General features: G+C 43.6%; 1 protein-coding gene across 1 annotated transcript in view; it reads left to right on the top strand.

Annotated features, from left to right (window-relative positions):
* Positions 1–14,447, top strand: part of LOC109424942 (plexin-A2) — a 70,638-nt gene extending 56,191 nt beyond the window's left edge. The window contains exons 3-10 of the mRNA XM_062851688.1: positions 1,371–1,910; positions 1,978–2,578; positions 2,641–2,822; positions 2,885–4,848; positions 12,601–12,782; positions 12,852–12,982; positions 13,055–13,200; positions 13,529–14,447. Coding sequence (XP_062707672.1) covers positions 1,371–1,910; positions 1,978–2,578; positions 2,641–2,822; positions 2,885–4,848; positions 12,601–12,782; positions 12,852–12,982; positions 13,055–13,200; positions 13,529–13,696 — 3,914 coding nt within the window. The 3' untranslated portion in view covers positions 13,697–14,447. The remainder of the gene's footprint in view (positions 1–1,370; positions 1,911–1,977; positions 2,579–2,640; positions 2,823–2,884; positions 4,849–12,600; positions 12,783–12,851; positions 12,983–13,054; positions 13,201–13,528) is intronic.
* Positions 14,448–19,808: the final 5,361 nt, after the last annotated feature.

The following is a 19,808-nucleotide window of genomic DNA, read 5'->3' as shown; positions in this document are numbered from 1 at the left end:
TCAATCGTCTTTTCCGGGGATAGTCATCTCTGCACGTCCACGAGCTCTCCCTTATGGAACCTTTCTTGGGGTCCTTCCGAAATTATTTTTTAGGAAAAATTGCTTGAGATTGTTCTGATTCCTGGAGGAATCCATAGAGGATTATCTGATCAAATATCTTTTAAAATGCATGCACAATTTTTAGACAAAGATGCTGGCGGAATTCTTTAGGCCATCCCTCAATAAATTTCCGAAAGATCCTTGTAGGATTTTCTGAAGAAATGCTAGGAAAATTTAAGATTTTTTTTTTACAATTTTCTGAGATCATACGTGCACATAAATTCTTGAAATACTACCAGTAAAAATTCAAACGAAATTCTGCAGAATCAAAAAAAATCCTGGAGGAATATTTCAGAGGTCTACTGAGGAAATTTCTGAGAATTATAATATTTTGAAAGAATCATTGAAAGAAATCCTGGAAGAATTTGAGAATCCTCTGCACGTATTCATAGAAGAATTACTTCTTAAAAAATCTTAAAAAAATGCCAAGAAAAGATTCTGGAGTTATTTTTGTAGGAACTACCAAGAGAATCCATAGAGAGTTCCTGGAAAAACCAAAATTTCCAAAAGAAAATTGCTAGGAGAATTTCTGAAAACAATCTTTGGGAAAAATTCTCTTGGAATTGCTTCTTTTGAAAAAAAAAATCTTTGGAGGAATTCTTAGAAGATTTTTTTGAGAAATTCCAAGAAGCATTCCCAAATAAATCCTGAAGAAAAACATCTGCAGGAAATTCTGATCATATTCCTGGAAATGCATTCAGAAATACATGAAGGGAATGTTCGAACTTGAAGAATTTACCTAACGTATCCCTAATGGAATCCTAGAAAAGAAAACCGTGGAATATTTTGAAGATAAGCCTTTTGAAAAAAAAAATCTTGAGAAACTCCTGAAGATCACCCAAATGAAAAAGCTCCTTAAAGAATCTCTGGAGGAATTTCTGGATTTTTTTTAAAGAAATGCATGGACAGGAATGCATTCTCCAACCAACAAAAAAAATGTTTCTATGGAAATTCAAGAAAATTATTGAAATGGAGCAGAGAGGGTTTCGTTGGATGTCAGTGGGTTTTCAGGAGAACTTGAATGATTGTGCAAGGTGGGAAGCAGGAAGGAGATACAAGATAGATTTACAGGAATGAGAGCTGAGTGGGGCTAAAGGGAATTTTAGAGGATTGCATGGGTATTTAAGGGGACAAATTTCTCAGAAATTGATTGTTTGGCTCTTGCGATTTTGAAAGTTAATGAACCTCAACATACAGTTACAAGAAGTATCATTGCCTAGGTACTTCACTTTTTCTTCCCTTTTCTAACTATTATTCATCTTTACCCGCAGATCACTTCAACGCGCAGCTCTCGATCAAAACCTCCCAGGGGCCGGACATCGTGTCAACGAAGTTCACCTTCTTCGACTGCAGCACCCACCTGTCCTGTACGCAGTGCGTCTCCTCGCAGTTCCCGTGCGATTGGTGCGTGGAAGCCCACCGCTGTACGCATGATACGGCCGAGAACTGCCGCAACGATATCCTCGTAACGGGCATCAGCCGCATCGGGCCCAGCTACCGCTCGGGACCTGGGTTCTGCCCGACCATCAACGTCACCAGCGACGGGCCGGAGATCCTGGTGCCGGCCAAGTCCAAGAAGTCCGTCAAGGTCAAAGTGCATATCATCGGTCAATTCATCGTGCAGACGCGGTTCGTGTGTCAATTCAACGTGGAAGGTCGGGTGACCAGCGTCAACGCGCAACTCCTCGGCGATACCATCTACTGTGATGCCATGGATTTCACGTACGCGGCCAAAACGCCGAAACTGACGGCGACCTTCGCTGTTATCTGGGGCGGATCGAAACCGCTGGATAATCCTAACAATATTCATGGTGAGTTGATCTTGTGGAAGCGTAGCATAATATGGGAAATTGAGTTAACGAATCGCTTTCTTTCCAGTCGTAATTTATCGCTGTAGGGAAATGGCCGATAGCTGTGGTGTTTGTTTGGCGTTAGATGACAAGTATAAGTGTGGTTGGTGTTCGTCGTCTAATACGTGTGAGGTAGAGGATCATTGTGGCATTTCGGGCAAGGTGGAAGGTCAGGAGAAGAAGGACTGGTTGAACAACCAGCAGACGTGTCCCAATCCGGAGATTCACTCGTTCGACCCGAAGACGGGACCGTGGGAAGGCGGAACGAATATCACCATTCGGGGTATCAATCTGGGCAAGAAGTTCGAGGACGTGTACGGGGGGATCAAGATCGCCGGAATCGACTGTATGCCGTTCCGGGAGCTGTACGTGCAGACGAAGGAGATTGTCTGTAAGGTCGACGGACCGGGTGTGAAGAGTCACCGATCGGGGCGGGTTGTGGTGCAGATTTCAGATTTCAGGGGTGAGTCAACGTATGATTTCGTATTTGTCGATCCGGAGATTACGGACTTTGGACCGAAGTTCGGACCGATCGCGGGCGGAACGATCATCAAGATCGTGGGCAAGGACTTGAACACCGGCAGCCGGGTGAACGCGTTCCTCGATCAGCATCCGTGTAAGATTTTAAGGTAAGTTTTTTTATCGGAATTTCAAGACCTGGTAAATTGACGATCTTCTTTCTCGTGAACAGTACCGATGAAAATGAGGCTACATGTCAGACAACGGAAGTGTCCAACCAGATGCAAGCTAAGCTGCGGATGGAGTTCGACAACGGCGCTCGGGAGTTCAACGGGGATCTGTTTGAGTACGTGGCCAATCCTTCGATTGACTACGTCACATCCGGAGACCCTGGGCAAACGAGGATCGCTAGAGGTTCGTATCCAAGAGTTTCCAGAATCACCGGACATATCAAAACGATCTTCTTTTTCTCGCAGGTATCCCAGCCGGAGGCATCAAAATCTACGTGATGGGCCAGAACTTCTTCTCGATCGAGAAACCGAGGATCTACGTGTACTATCGCAATCAGATCTTCCTGAACGAGTGCAAGTCGGTCTCGAACAAGGAAATGCACTGCCTGTCACCGGAAATCGATCTCCAGGAGGACGATACCTTCCAGTCGGACGAGCCACTACAGCTGGAGTACGGCTTCGTCATGGACGAAGTGAAATCGGTGCAGAATCTTTCCACCAAGCTGGGCAGTAAGTTCGAACTGTATCCCAATCCGGTGTACTTCCGGTTCGAGGAGAACCTGAAGCACTTCAACAGCGAGTATCTGACGATCAACGGCCGGAATCTGGATCGAGCGTGCAAGGAGAGTGACGTCGTTGTTAGGATCGGTGATAATGCCATTTGTAACATTACGTCGTTGTCGCGGCACCAACTAACCTGCCGACCGCCGATGAACCCGGATAACAAGAAGTATAACGTGAAGGTGATCATCGGAGGAGCGCTAGAGTACGAGGTCGGTCAAATGAGTTATACCTCAGCTAGTATACTGCCAAGCATCAACAATAAGGTTGTGGCGTGGGGTGTGGCCGTCAGTACGGTGATCTTCTTCCTGATCTTCATCGGGCTGGTGATCGCGTACAAGAAGAAGACCAGTGAGAACAATCGAGTCCTGAAGAACATGCAGGAGCAGATGGACATTCTGGAACTACGTGTGGCGGCCGAATGTAAGGAGGCCTTTGCCGAACTGCAGACCGAGATGACGGATCTTGGAGGGGACATCACTTCCGGAGGTATTCCATACCTGGACTACAGGACGTACGCAATGAAGATCCTGTTCCCGAATCATGACGATCACGTGGTTCTGCAGTGGGAGAAACCAGAACTTCTCCGGAAGGAGAAGGGATTGAGGCTATTTGGGCAGTTGGTTATGAACAAAACCTTTTTGTTGTTGTTTATCCGGACGCTGGAGAGTAATCGGTACTTCTCGATGAGGGAACGAGTCAACGTTGCATCGCTTATCATGGTGACGCTGCAGAGCAAGTTGGAATACTGCACGGACATTCTGAAGACACTGCTGGCGGAGCTGATCGAGAAATGTATAGATGGCAAGAGCCATCCCAAGTTGCTTCTACGAAGAACGGAGTCCGTAGCGGAGAAGATGCTGTCAGCATGGTTCACGTTTCTGTTGTACAAGTTTTTGAAAGAATGCGCAGGAGAACCCCTCTACATGTTGTTCCGAGCGGTCAAAGGTCAGATCGACAAGGGTCCGGTAGACTCGATCACGCACGAAGCAAGGTATTCGCTGAGCGAAGAAAAGTTGATCCGGCAGATGATCGAGTTCAAGGTGTTGACGGTGTACGCCAGCATAACGCAACCTCCAATTTTGTGCAATAATATCGAAATGATTCCGACCAATACGGAGAACATTCCGGTGAAGGTGTTGGACTGCGACAGTGTCGGCCAGGTGAAGGAGAAGTGCTTGGACACGATCTACAAGGCGATCCCGTGGAGTCAGCGACCGCGGAAGGAAGACCTGGACCTCGAATGGCGCACCGGAAGCTCGGGCCGCGTGATCCTCTACGACGAGGACTCTACCTCCAAGACTGATGGCGAGTGGAAGAAGCTCAACACGCTGCATCACTATAGGGTAAACGACGGCGCCTGCCTCAGCCTGGTGCCGAAGGAAAGCTCCATCTACAACATCACCCTGATAGGGGGCGACAAATACTCGGAGAAAATCCACAAATACGAAACACTAAACATATCGAAGTACGTGTCCCCGTCGCCGCCGTTCAGCCGGGCCGGCAGCCCCATGAACGTGGACATGCAGGAGAACAGCATCAAGTACTGGCACCTGGTCAAGCACCACGACAGCGACGGCTCCAAGGAGGGCGAACGGGTCAACAAGATGGTCTCGGAGATCTACCTGACCCGGCTGCTCGCCACCAAGGTGAGTGAATCTAGGATAAGGTTTCTTGAACTCATGGGGTCTTCAGATCTACTGGTTTATCTTGAAGGATTTTGAATAAGGTTTATAGTTAGTGATCTATCGCCATATTATGAAAAAGGTTCGTGCTAGTGTTGTAGCCTTTTATTAAGCTCCCTTTAGTATAGATCATCGCATCTACAATCCTAACTAGTAATCCATTTAAAGCATTCTGAATACAGCTCATACTTACACCGTCCCATGAAACAATGTTTTGTCAAGTGGTGAGTTAAATTCCCAAGGGTCTCCAAGAACTCCCTTGGTTATAGGTCATCGCATCTACCAGCGCAACTTATGGTCTCTATGAGCATTATGAATAAAGTTCATACTTACCCAACCTCAGGCATGCAAGCTCTATCAAGTGGTGGGTTCAATAATTGACTAAGGATCTCCAAGAACACTCTTCAGTATAGGTCGTCGAATCTACAGACGTGATTAGTAATGTCTGTATTATGAAAAGGTTCATACTCGCTTCGTCTCATACAAATGTATTTCATCAAGTGTTAGTCCAATGACGTTCTAAGGATCATTTAAGAACTCTAATGGCTGTACTTGAACATTATTTATACTTCGAAAGCTGGCCTTTGTCTGCCTTCAGGCCCCTGAATAACCCACCTCCATAGACCCTCGCTTAAACCACCCACTACCTGTTTCAAACTCTCTGGACACTCTCCCGCCCCCGTGAAACCATTTCTCAAACCTACTTTGCCTGTTCCCAATCTTCTGAAAAGAAATTCGGAAATCGACTGAAACACCCCTGAAGACTCCTTTCCTTAATTTCCTTAAACTATCAAAAGATGCCCTGAAAATCTCCCTCAAACACTTTTTGTACCCCTTCTTTCCATCTTTTGAATCACCTTGAATCATTCTGTCATATTACTTGAAAGCCTTTGAAAACTCCCTGGAATCTTCGTGAATCTTAAAACTTGAAACTTCTCTGAAACCTCTTTGAATCCCCACTGAAACCTCCTGAACTCCTCGGGAACCCTACTAGAATCCACCTGATATCCTCCTCCGAAAAATCACTAAACTCCCAAAGCAAACTCTTGGAACCCTCATGGATCCTCATCGCCCCTTTTTAAGTGCTTTTGAAACCACTCTAGAAATTCACTTTGTCTCCTTCCTTTGACTACCCTTTCCTTCCATGTTGCATCTCCTGCTTTTCCTGCTTGCACAACACTATGAACTCCCCTAAAAATCCTTTGAGTTCCTATGAAACCCTATCCGTCCCCTTATAAAACCACTCTAGCACTGCATAGACCAACTTCCATATCTTTTCCTTAAATATCCCACCTTTTCCCCATCCCGTCTTTTCACTGAAACTTCACTTCTCTGCAAATCTTCTGAACCCCTTGAATTTGAAAACTTTCTGGAACTCGTCTGAGACTTCTCTGAAACCTCTCCAAAGTCCCCTGAAATACCCTGACACATCCCAGATAACCTCAAAACTTCCTGAACCCTGCCCTGCTGAACATGCCAAACGCCCTACTGAAACCTACCTTAAGGCCCTCCAAAGTTATTAAACACATCTCTGAAACTCTCTTGATATGCACTGAAAACCCTTTCAAAATTTACTGAAGCTCTTCAAAGATTCCCCTAAACACTTTTTTATCACTTTGAACGCCATTGACTTCTCTCCTTCATTACCCTTTCTTGAAACTACCTGGAATCTCGCTGGATCATCCATTCAAACAGTCCTTGAAACAGTTCCTGAAATCCTTCTGAGGCTTCTCTGAGATATTATTAAGCCCCCTCAAACTTCCAAAAGAACATATGAATCTTCTAAAACCATCTTATATTGTTCTGCTGAAGCCACTAGGAACCTTCCCCAAAACCTACCTGAAGCTCTCCTGAAACCTTTTTGAAATCATCAATGACCCACAAACCAACAAACAAGCTCTCGAAACGTTTGTGGAAAACCCCATACGATCTCCTTAAACATCTCTGAAATTCTACTTGCCACCCATCATCCTTGAACTTTTAAGTTTCACAGTCCCCTACCTTGAACTCTCCTTGAAATTCCCTCTGCTTCTTCCCCTGAAGCAATATTTGCAGTCTCCCTTTCCTACATACTTCCTGCACTCTCATTGCCACCTTCTAACATAACACAACACAACACACTGAAGACTAATGGTTCTGAAACCATTTAATACTCCCTCTAGCCCCACTCAACTCCCATTGAAACTTACTTTGCCTTTTCCATATTTATCCATCTTGAATCTCCTTCCTCTTTCTTTCCTTGCACAACCTTATACTATCCCCTGAAAATTATATTAAATCCATCCTCTTCTCTTTCAAAGTCCTTTCGAATATTTCTCTATCCTAAATATCCCATCTTTTCTCCTCCTTGCCTCATCTCTGAAACTTTCGCAACCCTTCTGAAACCATCTGTACACTCTCTAAAACCACCTGAAATACTTCTTGAAACCCCTGGAATGTTCATGCAATATTCCTGAAACTCTTTTGAGACCTCTGTAAACTCTCTCTGAGTCCGCTTTATAGGATCATAAAACACACCTGAAATCCCATAAATCCTCTAAGATCACCCTGCTGAAGTCACCATGAATCATACTGAAACCTGCCGAAGTTACCGCTGGAAGTCTTATTAAACTCACAATATAAACTATTGTAGAAACCCCATTGAGTCCTTAATTTCCCTTGAAACATCCCTAGGTAATCCTTAAACACTCCTGCAACTCTACTTGCGTCCCCTTGAACTCTTGAAAGTTCTTATACAACACTTTAAACTCATCTGTAAGCCTCTACTAAACCCTCTCTATCCCTTCTAAACCCTTCTAGCACTCTTGTGACCTTCACTTCACATCTTAAACATCCAACCTCTTGCACAAACCTTAAACGTCCTTTGGAAATCCATGAAAACCCTATTGAATTCTCTCGGTCTCTTTCTATTACCCCACTGCAATCCCTCTGATACCCTCCTGAAATTACCTGGTATCTCTCGACAATCACCTGAATTACTCCTTGATAATTCCCAAAATCTCCCTGAAACTCTTCTGAGAATTTTCTAAAACCTTCTCCAGAACATTCTAGAAATTCTCAAAATACTCGGAGATTCCCCTGGCGACTTCACATGATGCCATACAGTTGGGAATTTTGTCGATCATCTCCGAGTGGCGTAGTTGCAGCAACATCAATCCAATCCAAAATGATGCTGCCAGAGCTGATAGATAATCACGCAGGCTCCATGAAAATGGAGTGGGTTTCCTTCAATGATCCAACCAACGTTGGTAGACTCTGAGAACTTCATGGGCGGCGCCCAGATTGTCTTCTACGGTCGATGAAAACAGCAATTGGAGAGGTTGTGGACGCCCCAGAAAAGCCAGATGATGAAGCCCTAGACACAATCCCGGTAGAAGCCGAATTTATCAGTAATTCCAGGCTTCTAATCTACGTTTATCTGAGGTAGGTGGATCAAGAATCGCTCATGCTTAACCACATTCTGTTGGGCAGCTCTAGTGGCCTGAAGGCTCAATCGAGTACGATGAGTTCTAGATTTGCGATGAGGTTATTACTCGCCTGACTAAAAGGTTTGCGGATACGAAGGACCTAAAGGTTTGCGGTCTGGTTAAATATTGGTGGAACGGCGGGTCATCGTGGTTTCGTGGACCTGTAGAGAAGACTTTTCCCGGAAGAGTTGGACGGGCATGGTAAGTGCTAGTGCGCACTACACCAGAAGACCCGCGATGCTCCTGAAGTCAACCATGATGGTGGCTCCAGAGAGGAATTATGGGATGTCATCTTCACGGGTGAGGTTTCTGGTATCAGGCTGACCCCAAAGGCACGATGATATCTAATTGGGGCATTTATGAATTAAAAACCGCCTATATGAGCCTATTTCATCATAAACCTGAAAATTAAAAAGAAAATAAGAAACGGGATTGAGATAAGAAAGGAATGGTGATGAAATAGGAAAGCACCCTAGAAGTGACGTATAAGCGTTACTAGAGCTAATGGCTCATACCACACATGGTATCAGTGCCATTCTCATCAGTGGATTCGTGGACGCTCAGAGAAGACTGTCCCTGTAAGGAATGGTCGCTGCTGTTGGATGTGGATCATTGACTCAGTCTTGAATGAGAGTTAGCTTGAGTGACTTTGGAGTGATTCGATGCCATCAAAATACTGAGTTCGTCTTTTGAAGTGATGTTTTGTTCAACATTAACCAGCCAGAAATGACACAACTCTGGTTCAGAGGACCTACGGTGAAGCTAGCTCTATCAGACATCGTGAAGAGCGATGATCCTGAAGTTGATCATGATGGTGGCTCCAGAGAGGAGTCATCCTGGTTAACGGGTAAGGAGATGCTACGGTTAGCTTTCCCTCCGTACAGATAATTTGAGCGCTGAGGCAAACAATAATCAAGCTATGCGGGAAACAGTAGCAATGGATAGCTGGGTGAAAATAACGAGGACGGGGACATCTAAATAGCAAAAGATACGCAGTTCAATAGAAATCTCAAGGCTCACTCTACTTGTTCCACCTTCCTCGAACCCCTATTCCACTCTCCTGAAAACCTGCTTTCTGAAACCCCCTACCATAAACCGCCATTGACATTGTTGCCTGTTCCTCAGAAACATCTCTTGCTATCTCCCTGAAACCCTCTATCCTTCCACTTCTTACATCATTACCCTCTTCCCACGTAAACTCCACTGTAAACCCTCTGAAATCTCTCTGAAGGTTGCCTGGAACTCCACATTAACACTTTTTGGCCCCACTTAACCCCTTTAAAATTCACTTTGCCTCTTCCCTATGAACCCATCATCCTTCATCCATCTCTTACATCCATACAAATCCCCTAGGAATCACCTAAAAATCCACTTGAACACTACCTGTTCTCTTTTGAGCCCGCTAGCACCCCTTAAATACCCCTGCATTTCCTCTTTCTCGTATCTTTGTATCTTTTATGACACTTCTTTGTAACCTTTGTTGAAACGCTATAAAACCATCTTGAGCACGCTTAAAATCTTTCTGGAATCTTCCTGAAACTCTTTTGAAACTTCTGTAGACCTCTCTTAGGCCTTCCTAAAACTTTCTTAACATGCAGAAACCTTACTGAAACCCACCTGAAACCGTTTCAAATTCCCCTCTGAATGCCTTTTCGTAACTCCCAAAATTTCGAAACCTCCCTAGGCACCCCTTAAACACCCCAAGTATTCTAGTTAATACCCATTCTCCTTGAACTCTTATGTTACTTTCTTGGAAACCACCTGCCTGACCCCCCTTGAAACTCCCCTTGCCTCTCTTCTGAGGCACCTCTTGCCTCCCTGAAACGTTTCTCGCACTTTCCTGTCACTCCTTGCACTCCCATTGTCTCTTTCCCAGCAAAACTCTTCTGGATCCTCTCTGGAAATTCCCGAGGGGTTCCCTACAACTCCAATCAAACCTCATGAAATTCTCCTAAATTCTCTTTAGTCCCTTTTAACCCCCATTAAAATTCCTTTTGCTTCTTTCCCATAATTCTATCTTGAATCTCCAGCCCTCCTTGCACTACCCTTTAAACTCCCCTGAAAACCCACTAAAACCCGATTGAACCCTCCCTGCCCCCTTGTCAAACCTCTCTAGCTCTCTTTTGACTCCCACTTCACCCCTTAAACCCCTTAAACAACCACTCTCCCTGCTTCTTCGCTGAAATCCCTCTGCAACTCTTCTGAAAGCCCCCTGAAACCTCCTGGAGTCTCTCTAGAACGGGTCTGTGTCATTTGGCATAAAGCCACTTGGCATATGGCCGTTTGGCATAAGTTCACTTGGTATAATGGACACTTGACATAATGAAGAAGGGTGCATTTGGATTATGCCAAATATTAATTATGCCAAACGATCTCATGCCAAATGACTATATGACACATGACTCTCTCCCGTCTAGAACCCTCTGGAATACACCTTGAAAGCCCCGGAAATCATCCTTCAGACCTCTGAAACCTCACTGAAACTCCTCTAAAACGTTCTGAAACTCATCTGAATCCCAAGAAAACTTCTAAGATCATTCTACCTACTGAATTCCAAAAACCTGATAAAGTTATCATAAACCGTGCTGAAACCTCTCTGGAGTGGGCGTTTGTCATTTGGCATTCAGTCGTTTGGCATAATGGACACTTGGCATAACAAAAAAGGATGCATTTCGACTATGCCAAATGACCGTTATACTAAATGTCTTTATGCCAAACGAGCTTATGCCAAATGACTTTATGTCAAATCTCTCGCTCATCTCTAAAGCTACCACTGAACCCCTTTCAAAACTCACATAACACATTTTCGAGGCCCTTGTGGAAACACTTGACTCCCTTTAAACTCCTTTGACTCCTGAAACTCTACTTGCCACCCACACTTCTTCAACTCTCAAATCTTGGAAACCGTTTCCCTAAACCCGCCTACCTTAAAATCCTCTTGAAACTTCTTTTGTCTCTTCGCCCTTCCAATCTCCTTGAAACCTTACTCGCGCTTTTCTTCCACTCCTTGCACTCCCATTGCCTTCTACCCCCATAAACTTCTCTGAAATCCCTTCAAAACATCCGCGAAGGTTTCCTGAAACTCCCCCTAAGCCCCATTTACCTCACTTTGGCTTTCCGCTGTAAATCGCTAGAAATCCTTCTTTCTTTCCTCCTTGCTCTAATTTCCCCTGAAAATACTATAACACCATTTGAAAGCCTCCCTGTTCCATTCCTTGCGTCTCTCTATTTAACTCCTTCGACAGCTCCCTGAAACGCTTCTGAATCCCTCCGAACACTCTACTGATCTTCCTTGAAACTCTGTCAAATCTTCGGTAGCCCTCTGTAGATGCACTCTGTCACTACGTGTGTAAAGGGCTCTAGAAACTCCTCTTTCATTCCTTCCATCCCCCTCTTCCTCTGAAACTCCTCTGAAACCCCTCTGTAACCCTTCTGAACACCCCATGCAACTCATCTTGGGACATCTTTGATATGCTCAAACCCCTCTGATCCTGAAATTTCCTTTGAACCTCCCCAGTAGTTATGTTTGATGTGTCATTAGGTCAATGACTCTCTAAGGTCTCAGTGAGTTTTGAATAAGGTTTACCTCTTATACCTTCTTGTAAAACCCCTCTTGCACTCTTTTGAGCCCCCCTCCACCCCTTAAATATCCCACCTTTCCTCCTCACCAGTTCCTCTCCGAAAACCCTCTGCAACCCTTTTGAAAGCCCTTTGAATCCTCCTTAAGTCTCTACTCCCTGAAATCCTTCTGAATATGTCCTGGAACTTAACTGAAATTTTCTTAAATCTTCGGTATTTTCTGTAGACCCATTTTGCCCTTTCGTGTGTTATCGGCTCTTGAAACTCTTCTTGTATTCCTTCTCCCTTAAACTCTCCATTTTTACCCTTCCCATCTATTCATCTGAAATCCCTCTGCAACCCTTTTATACACCCCATGAAACTTTCCTGAATCTCATCTGAGACCCCCTTGGGACATCTTTGATCTGTTTAAACCCATCTGAGCCTGAAGCTCCCTCTGAACCTCCCATGTAATTAAGTTTAATAGAGTAATTGGATCAATTACTCTTTAAAGTCTCAGTGAGTTTTGGATAAGGTTATTTCCTTTGAATTTCAAAGAACTTTCCAAAATAGATCTTCAAAAATCCTGATAAATCTAAAGACTTCTGCATTCAAGTTGTTCAAGAATTCTCTTACTGCTGTCACTGATATTATGTATAACATTATCAATTTTGTTCTTTCTCCCTCGCAGGGCACCCTTCAAAAGTTCGTTGACGACCTGTTCGAGACGATCTTCAGCACCGCACATCGAGGTTCCGCACTACCACTAGCAATAAAGTACATGTTCGATTTCCTAGATGATCAGGCTCTCTTGCATGGCATCACCGATCCGGAGGTGGTGCACACCTGGAAGAGCAACAGTTTACCGTTGCGGTAGGTGTCAACTATTCTGTGATTTTTCTGTGAAGTTCCGAACCCTAACTCGATTCTTTCCCGTTACAGATTCTGGGTGAATCTCATCAAAAATCCTAACTTCGTGTTTGACATCCATAAGTCAAACATAGTGGATTCTTGCCTATCGGTTGTGGCTCAAACCTTCATGGACTCATGTTCAACCTCGGATCATAGGCTTGGTAAGATGATCAGGATCAGGAAATGGTCAAGGCCGATCGTACTAACACCATGCTTCTGTTGTTCTTCCACAGGGAAAGACTCACCTAGTTCTAAGCTTTTATACGCTAAGGATATTCCATCGTACCGCGAGTGGGTGGAGCGATATTATAGTGACATTCGAGAGATGGCCGCCATATCGGATCAGGATATGAACGCCATGCTAGCCGAGGAGTCGAGGGTAAGTGTCGTTGCGAAGCCTAAGAGAACATGACAAAATGTCGTTTGATCAAATGTCATTTGATCCTGTCTAAATGTTATTAAATGTCATTTGACCGAATGTCATTTCACCAAATAACATTTGAGCAAATGTCATTTGACTAAATGACATTTGATTAAATGTCATTTGATCAAATGACATTCGGTCAAATGACATTTCATTGAATGACATTTCGACAAATGACTTGTTTGCCCCAATGTTATCTGATCAAATGTCATTTGACCAAATGTCACATGACAAATTCTCATTTATCCGCACCATATTTCAACATTTTTTCCTAAACTCCCAGCTGCACACGACCGAATTCAACACGAACTGCGCCCTGCACGAGCTATATCAGTACGCAGTGAAATACAACGAGCAACTGACGGTCACCCTGGAAGAGGACGAATTCTCCCAGAAGCAGCGACTAGCCTACAAGCTGGAACAGGTACACTGTATCATGTCGGCAGAGTAGGCCGTGCAACTTCCTCACCACCACCTTCACCATCATCACCACCAACACTGAGCGAAAATCGCTGTGTAATTTTGCTAGGCTAGGTTCGCTAAAGTGAATGCAAGCAAACAAAAAAGTATCGATGAAAACCCATGTGAAACTGTAAGCTAAACGAAAAAAACAAATAACAAACATATTAAGTGGAAAAAGAGTGTGAAATTTATTGTCGAATGCAAAACCAAGCAAAAAAAAAAACAAACATAAGCATACAACAGTGTCGTATATTCTATTTTTAACAGTCGCTTTAATCGAGAAAACGAATTGGAATGGATTCCTCGGAAGCAATCCCAAATTGGAAAACAAAAATTACAACCAGCCACTACAATTAAAACTGTGTCACTGTGTAAACTGTGTACGTGTGTAAACGGGCGCCGCATCATCGTTTTTTCTTGATGCACACCACGATTCGGAAACGGAAAACAGCAAAGAATAAAATGGAAAACTTTACATTAGCAGCAACAACAAAAACATCAAAACAAAAGAACAAAACACAACAACAACATCAACACGCAACCAGACGAAGAAGGAGAAGAAGAAGGAAAAAAAAACGAAAAACGTGGACAAATTCTTATAATAAAAAATATCTCATATAGCTCAAAAAAAAAACAAGAAAAGTCTAAATGTAATAAAAATGAAAATTGTGTAATTGATGTGTTATAAGTTATTACTAAAATATAAGCTGATGATTTTATTAGTAAAACTACAAAATGTCTGTGTGGGTGATCTTCTTTGTTCGGAAAGAAATATGCCATGGTAAAATCTTGTATCGTTCTCCTCATAATCTCCATTTTTTCCCCATCCATCAACAAACTTCCACGATTCACAATCTTCCAGTACATGGTTCACCAAATTTTACTTATGGTATGCGCAATAATGAGGTCAGTGTTTGCACTCTGTTTGGAAAAGGGAAGGAATGTTGGTAGGAACACATTGCAATTTGGATGCCATGTTACCCGACGTTTCGACACGGGGTTTGTGTCTTCCTTAGGGGAAACTGAAATTGATAGATTTTTTATTTTATTTTGTTTAGTTACTTATATAAATATTAACAATTTGTTTTGATACTTACCTTACCGGTCAGGCTAAGGCCGGGGTGGCCTCTGCTGTACATAGTATCCGCCTCCATTCCACTTGGTCCATGGATGTTTGTCTCCAGTTCCGCACTCTGCGTAGGGTCCGCAGATCGTCCTCCACTTGGTCGACCCACCTAGCTCACTGCGCTCCACGTCTTCTTGTACCGGTCGGATGACTCTCGAGATCCATTTTAGTCGGGTTGCTATCCGACATCCTGATGACGTGACCCGCCCACCGTAGCCTCCCGATTTTCGCGGTATGAACGATGGTTGGTTCTCCCAGCAGCTGATGCAGCTCGTGGTTCATTCGCCTTCTCCATGTCCCGTCTTCCATCTGCACTCCGCCGTAGATGGTACGCAACACCTTCCGTTCGAAAACTCCAAGGGCGCGTTGGTCCTCTGCACGTAGGGTCCATGTTTCGTGCCCATAGAGGACGACCGGTCTAATCAACGTTTTGTAGATGGTTAACTTCGTGTTACGGCGAACTTTATTCGATCGTAGAGTTCTGCGGAGTCATTATACATCCAGCTTTCGTGCGCGATAGTCGTGTAAAACTTCGTCTGCTGAGAGATAAATACAAGTGTACAGCCAGCGGACTCTGTCCGGTAGGCCCGTTTTTTTTTTTTTTTTTTTTTTTTTGTTTGCAGGAGTGAAACCAGACAAGACACGGTGCCTGATTATCGAAAAAATTCGATGATCATCGACTTTAGCGTGGTTCCAACGAGACCGACGATATCGGATATCCACAAGTTCGTTTTCGAGTCCCTCCAGATAACAATGGCTTCAATCAAAAGCATACAGCTCAGCAGTGCAAAATCGTATGTCTACCTCGAAATGGAGTCAGCGGCTCTTGCAGAGCAGCTAGTTGCCGAAAACAACCGCAAGTTTTCCATCAAGACTGATGGCGGCGAGTACGAAATTCCTATGTACGTTGCGGATGGTGGAGTGGAAGTCAAAATTTGTGACTTGCCACCTCACATGCCAAACAATATCATCGCTAAGCATCTCGCCGCGTTCGGTGAGGTCATATCAATCAAAGACGATGTTTGGCGCGAATATTTTCCAGGCCTTCCTAATGGAAATCGCACCGTCCGAATGCGAATACAAAAAGCTATTCCATCATATCTGTCCATGGAAAACGAGACGGCTTATATCCGTTACCGTAACCAGGTACCCACTTGCAGATATTGTTCCAGAAACCTCCATGTTGGCTCGAAGTGTTCAGATGTGAGAAAGGCTCTAGCAAAGAGCGTGAATGAGCGACTGTCTCTGGCTAGTATTGTTCAGGGATTGAATCCAATACTGACGGAGTCTACAAACACTTCAAACACTTCATCACAGGGGGGGCAATCCTCGACTGTACCTGTGAGTGGTGGTACTCAGCATGGCTCCTCGACAAGTGATGTGATCGCCGCAGACACAATGGTTGTTGAATCTGAGGTCACCGTGGATGTTTCGAAAACTGATCAGCACTCATCGACGGCGACGTTTGAGCCATTTGATATTTCGGACAGTGAAACCGAGGACAATAATGAGATGGGCATACGGGAGAGACAGCATACAATCAATTCAACCGACAGAAGTACTGACAGTGTTGCCGGTTGTATGGAATCCGACGAAACCATGGATGATCAACAGGATAGTTGGCGTGAAGTCCGGTCGAAGCGTTCCGTTTCTCCAAGGCTGGCAGAAACATCGAAAATCAAAGCCAAACGACAATCTCGTTCTAAAAATCGTTCCATGTAAAGTTTCACCTTTAATCGTTCAGTCATGACATCAATTCCCATGCGGATCGCCCTCATCCGTTTTTCTGATGGATTTGAAGAGCTACAAGATAGCAACTATTAACATAAATGCTATAACTAACATCACGAAAGTTGAAGCCTTGCAGTCGTTCGTCCGTGCTTCTGATCTCGACGTGATATTTCTTCAAGAGGTGGCCAGTTCAAATTTACAGCTAGCAGGATTCCAGCTCTTCTTCAACATCGATGAGAGGAAAAGAGGCGCAGCAATAGCAGTCAAAAACGGTTTACGATGTCATGATGTTCAGCGGAGTTTAGATGCCCGACTAATTTCGATTCGAGTTGGTGAAGTTACTTTCATCAATTTATACGCCCCGTCTGGATCGAACCAGCGCAACAATCGTGAAACATTCTTCAACAGTACTGTAGCACACTATTTCCATCAATCGACAGAGTTGTTGTAGGAGGTGATCTCAATTCAGTGATAAACAGAAAGGATGCTGTTGGCGCCAATTCACATAGTCCAATGTTCAAAAGATTGGTACAAGTTGGCAATCTGATTGATAGCTGGTAAGTGCTGCATGGAACTAATGTGGAGTATTCTCTCGTAAGACATGATTCATCATCTAGAATCGATCGACTATACGTCAGCAAAACTATGACGACATGGTTACGAACCAGCCAGTTTATACCACTTTCTTTCACCGATCACAAAGCTTTTATTGTACGAATGGTCTTGCCTGAATTAGGAATAAATACAGGTCGAGGAATTTGGCGCTTTAAACATCAGATCCTCGATGATCCGGATGTCTTACAAGAGTTTTCTCTGAAATGGTCGTATTGGAAAAGAGCGCGAAGAAGTTATCCGACGTGGATGAACTGGTCGATTTTTTATGCGAAGCCGAAACTAATTTCATTTTTAAAATGGAAAACATCACTTTTCTACAAGGATTATCGGGACACTATGGAGCTATATTATGCACTTCTAAGATCAGCTTACGACAACTTATTCGGCCACCCTGAACAATTGCAAACTATAAATAAAATCAAAGCCCAAATGCTGGATCATCAACGTAAATTCTCTGCGAAACACCGTTATCAAAGTGAATGTTTTATTGGAGGGGGGAGTCCAAAGTAGGCACGATTTCCTGCCACAATGCGCCTCTGAATTTCTCTGCTGGTGTCGTTGTCGGCGGTCACCAGTGAGCCCAAGTACACGAATTCTTCAACCGCCTCAATTTCATCACCGTCGATATGAATTCGGGGTGGCGGGCGCGGTGATTCCTCCCTGGAGCCCTTTGCCATCATGTACTTTGTCACATTAATGACTAATCCGATTCTCCTGGCTTCACTCTTTAGTCGGATGTACGTTTCCGCCATCGTCTCAAATTTACGAGCAATAATATCAATATCATCGGCGAAACCAAGCAGCTGAACGGACTTCGTGAAAATCGTCCCACTCGTGTTTATCCCCGCTCTTCTTATTACACCCTCCAAAGCAATGTTGAACAGCAAGCACGAAAGACCATCACCTTGCCGTAACCCTCTGCGAGATTCGAAGGGACTCGAGAGTGTCCCTGATACTCGAACTACGCACATCACTCGATCCATCGTCGCCTTGATCAACCGTATCAGTTTATCCGGGAATCCGTATTTGTTCTGATGTTTCTTCTAAATATAACTGTTCATTGTGTTATCGTTTTGTTGGTGCCTAGTGCAACAATTACAGACTACGTGGCTCATCATCTGTAAGATCTTAACCTACCCAACAAACTTTTGCGAAGACACTAAAGTTCCAAATCATCAGTGGCTTTAGCTGTAGCATTCCATACGTAATATAATATGGTAATGACTCGGGCTAACCAAGCCAAGTGGAAATTACCTGCGACATCCTCAACACAAACAACTTCGAAATCGCCACTTCAAGCCCGAGCTATCCGTCGTTATACCTGACTTCCAGGGTCGTAGAGCTAGTTCAGCGCGGCTCCGACGGAGGAATTGCCATCGCTTTGCGGTCTTACATTGGCTTCCACCTGCTGCCAAGGGGCTGTCCATTTATTACGTAAGGGGATTTTCACGATTTTTCGACAACCCCCCCCCCCCCCCTTGTAAGATTTTTTGTATGGGAGTCCAAATATTTTTGTATGGCGCGTAAGATTTATCTAACCCCCCCTCCCCCAAAAACCCTTACGTAATTATTGGACAGCCCCCAAGCTTTTAGTTTAGTCTAATGCCTGTATCCGCAATAATCGGGACACAGAAATACGACTGTATCTCTGCAATAGATACATTAAAATTGCTCAAATTTGGCCTGATAACATCCTAAGATGTGGTCACTTCACCTGCAAAATTTCATGTGAATCGGTGCAGTACTTTTTGTTGTAGCAACGAAACAGTAGAACGCGCGTAATTGAATTTTGTACAGTCCCTAGTTTAGCTAGCCAGCGCTGTAACTTTTGAATTTGATAAAGGAAATGGATGAAATTTTGAACATAAACTTCTCAATCTACATTTTTTGAATACATAGTCAAAATTTCAAAAAAAAAATCTATGCGCTATGTATCAACAATTTTATAGACGCACCATATATTGGGATGGATCGTGATTTTCGCCCCTCAGACAGCAATTAGTGAGCACTCCTTATTGTTTCGATTGTACTGTTGAAAGTACTACTCCAATAATCATCAAATTTTGTAGGAATAATATACACATAATCAACTACATGCTGTGAAAATTTCATGAAAATTGACAGTGCCATTCAAAAGTTACGAATAGACAAAAATCGCACATGAAAATTCCGAAACATTTTCACTACCACTCATTCCTATCAACACCAGTAGCTTTCAAACAAGTTGATCAAAGTTCATGAAATTTTGTAAGAATGTGTCTCTATAAGTATCATAACTGCTTACAAAATTTCAAAATTATTCTCACAGAACTTTGAATTGTAGCGCAAAATAACCATCTATTATGCGAATGAAAATTGGATATGATTGTACAAAATGCTTAAAACCACATCTGTTTGTTTTTCATCCACAGGCAAATGTAATGCATCGATTTTCAAGAAATTCGGCACAAATAATAAACATACACCGAAGAGTTCTTAGTATTTTTTTTTTGCAGATTTTACCGATTCATTACAGGGTTCCAGCCGTACTTCTGTGTCCCGATTATTGCGGATACAGGCTTTAGTCTAGTCTACACATACACAGCCATCTCTTGGAAGAATCCTGGAAGTGCTAAAATCGACTACATAA

The sequence above is a fragment of the Aedes albopictus genome, chromosome 1 (assembly GCF_035046485.1).
Source record: "Aedes albopictus strain Foshan chromosome 1, AalbF5, whole genome shotgun sequence".
Taxonomy (NCBI): domain Eukaryota; kingdom Metazoa; phylum Arthropoda; class Insecta; order Diptera; family Culicidae; genus Aedes; species Aedes albopictus.
This window is presented reverse-complemented; position numbering and strand designations above follow the sequence as displayed.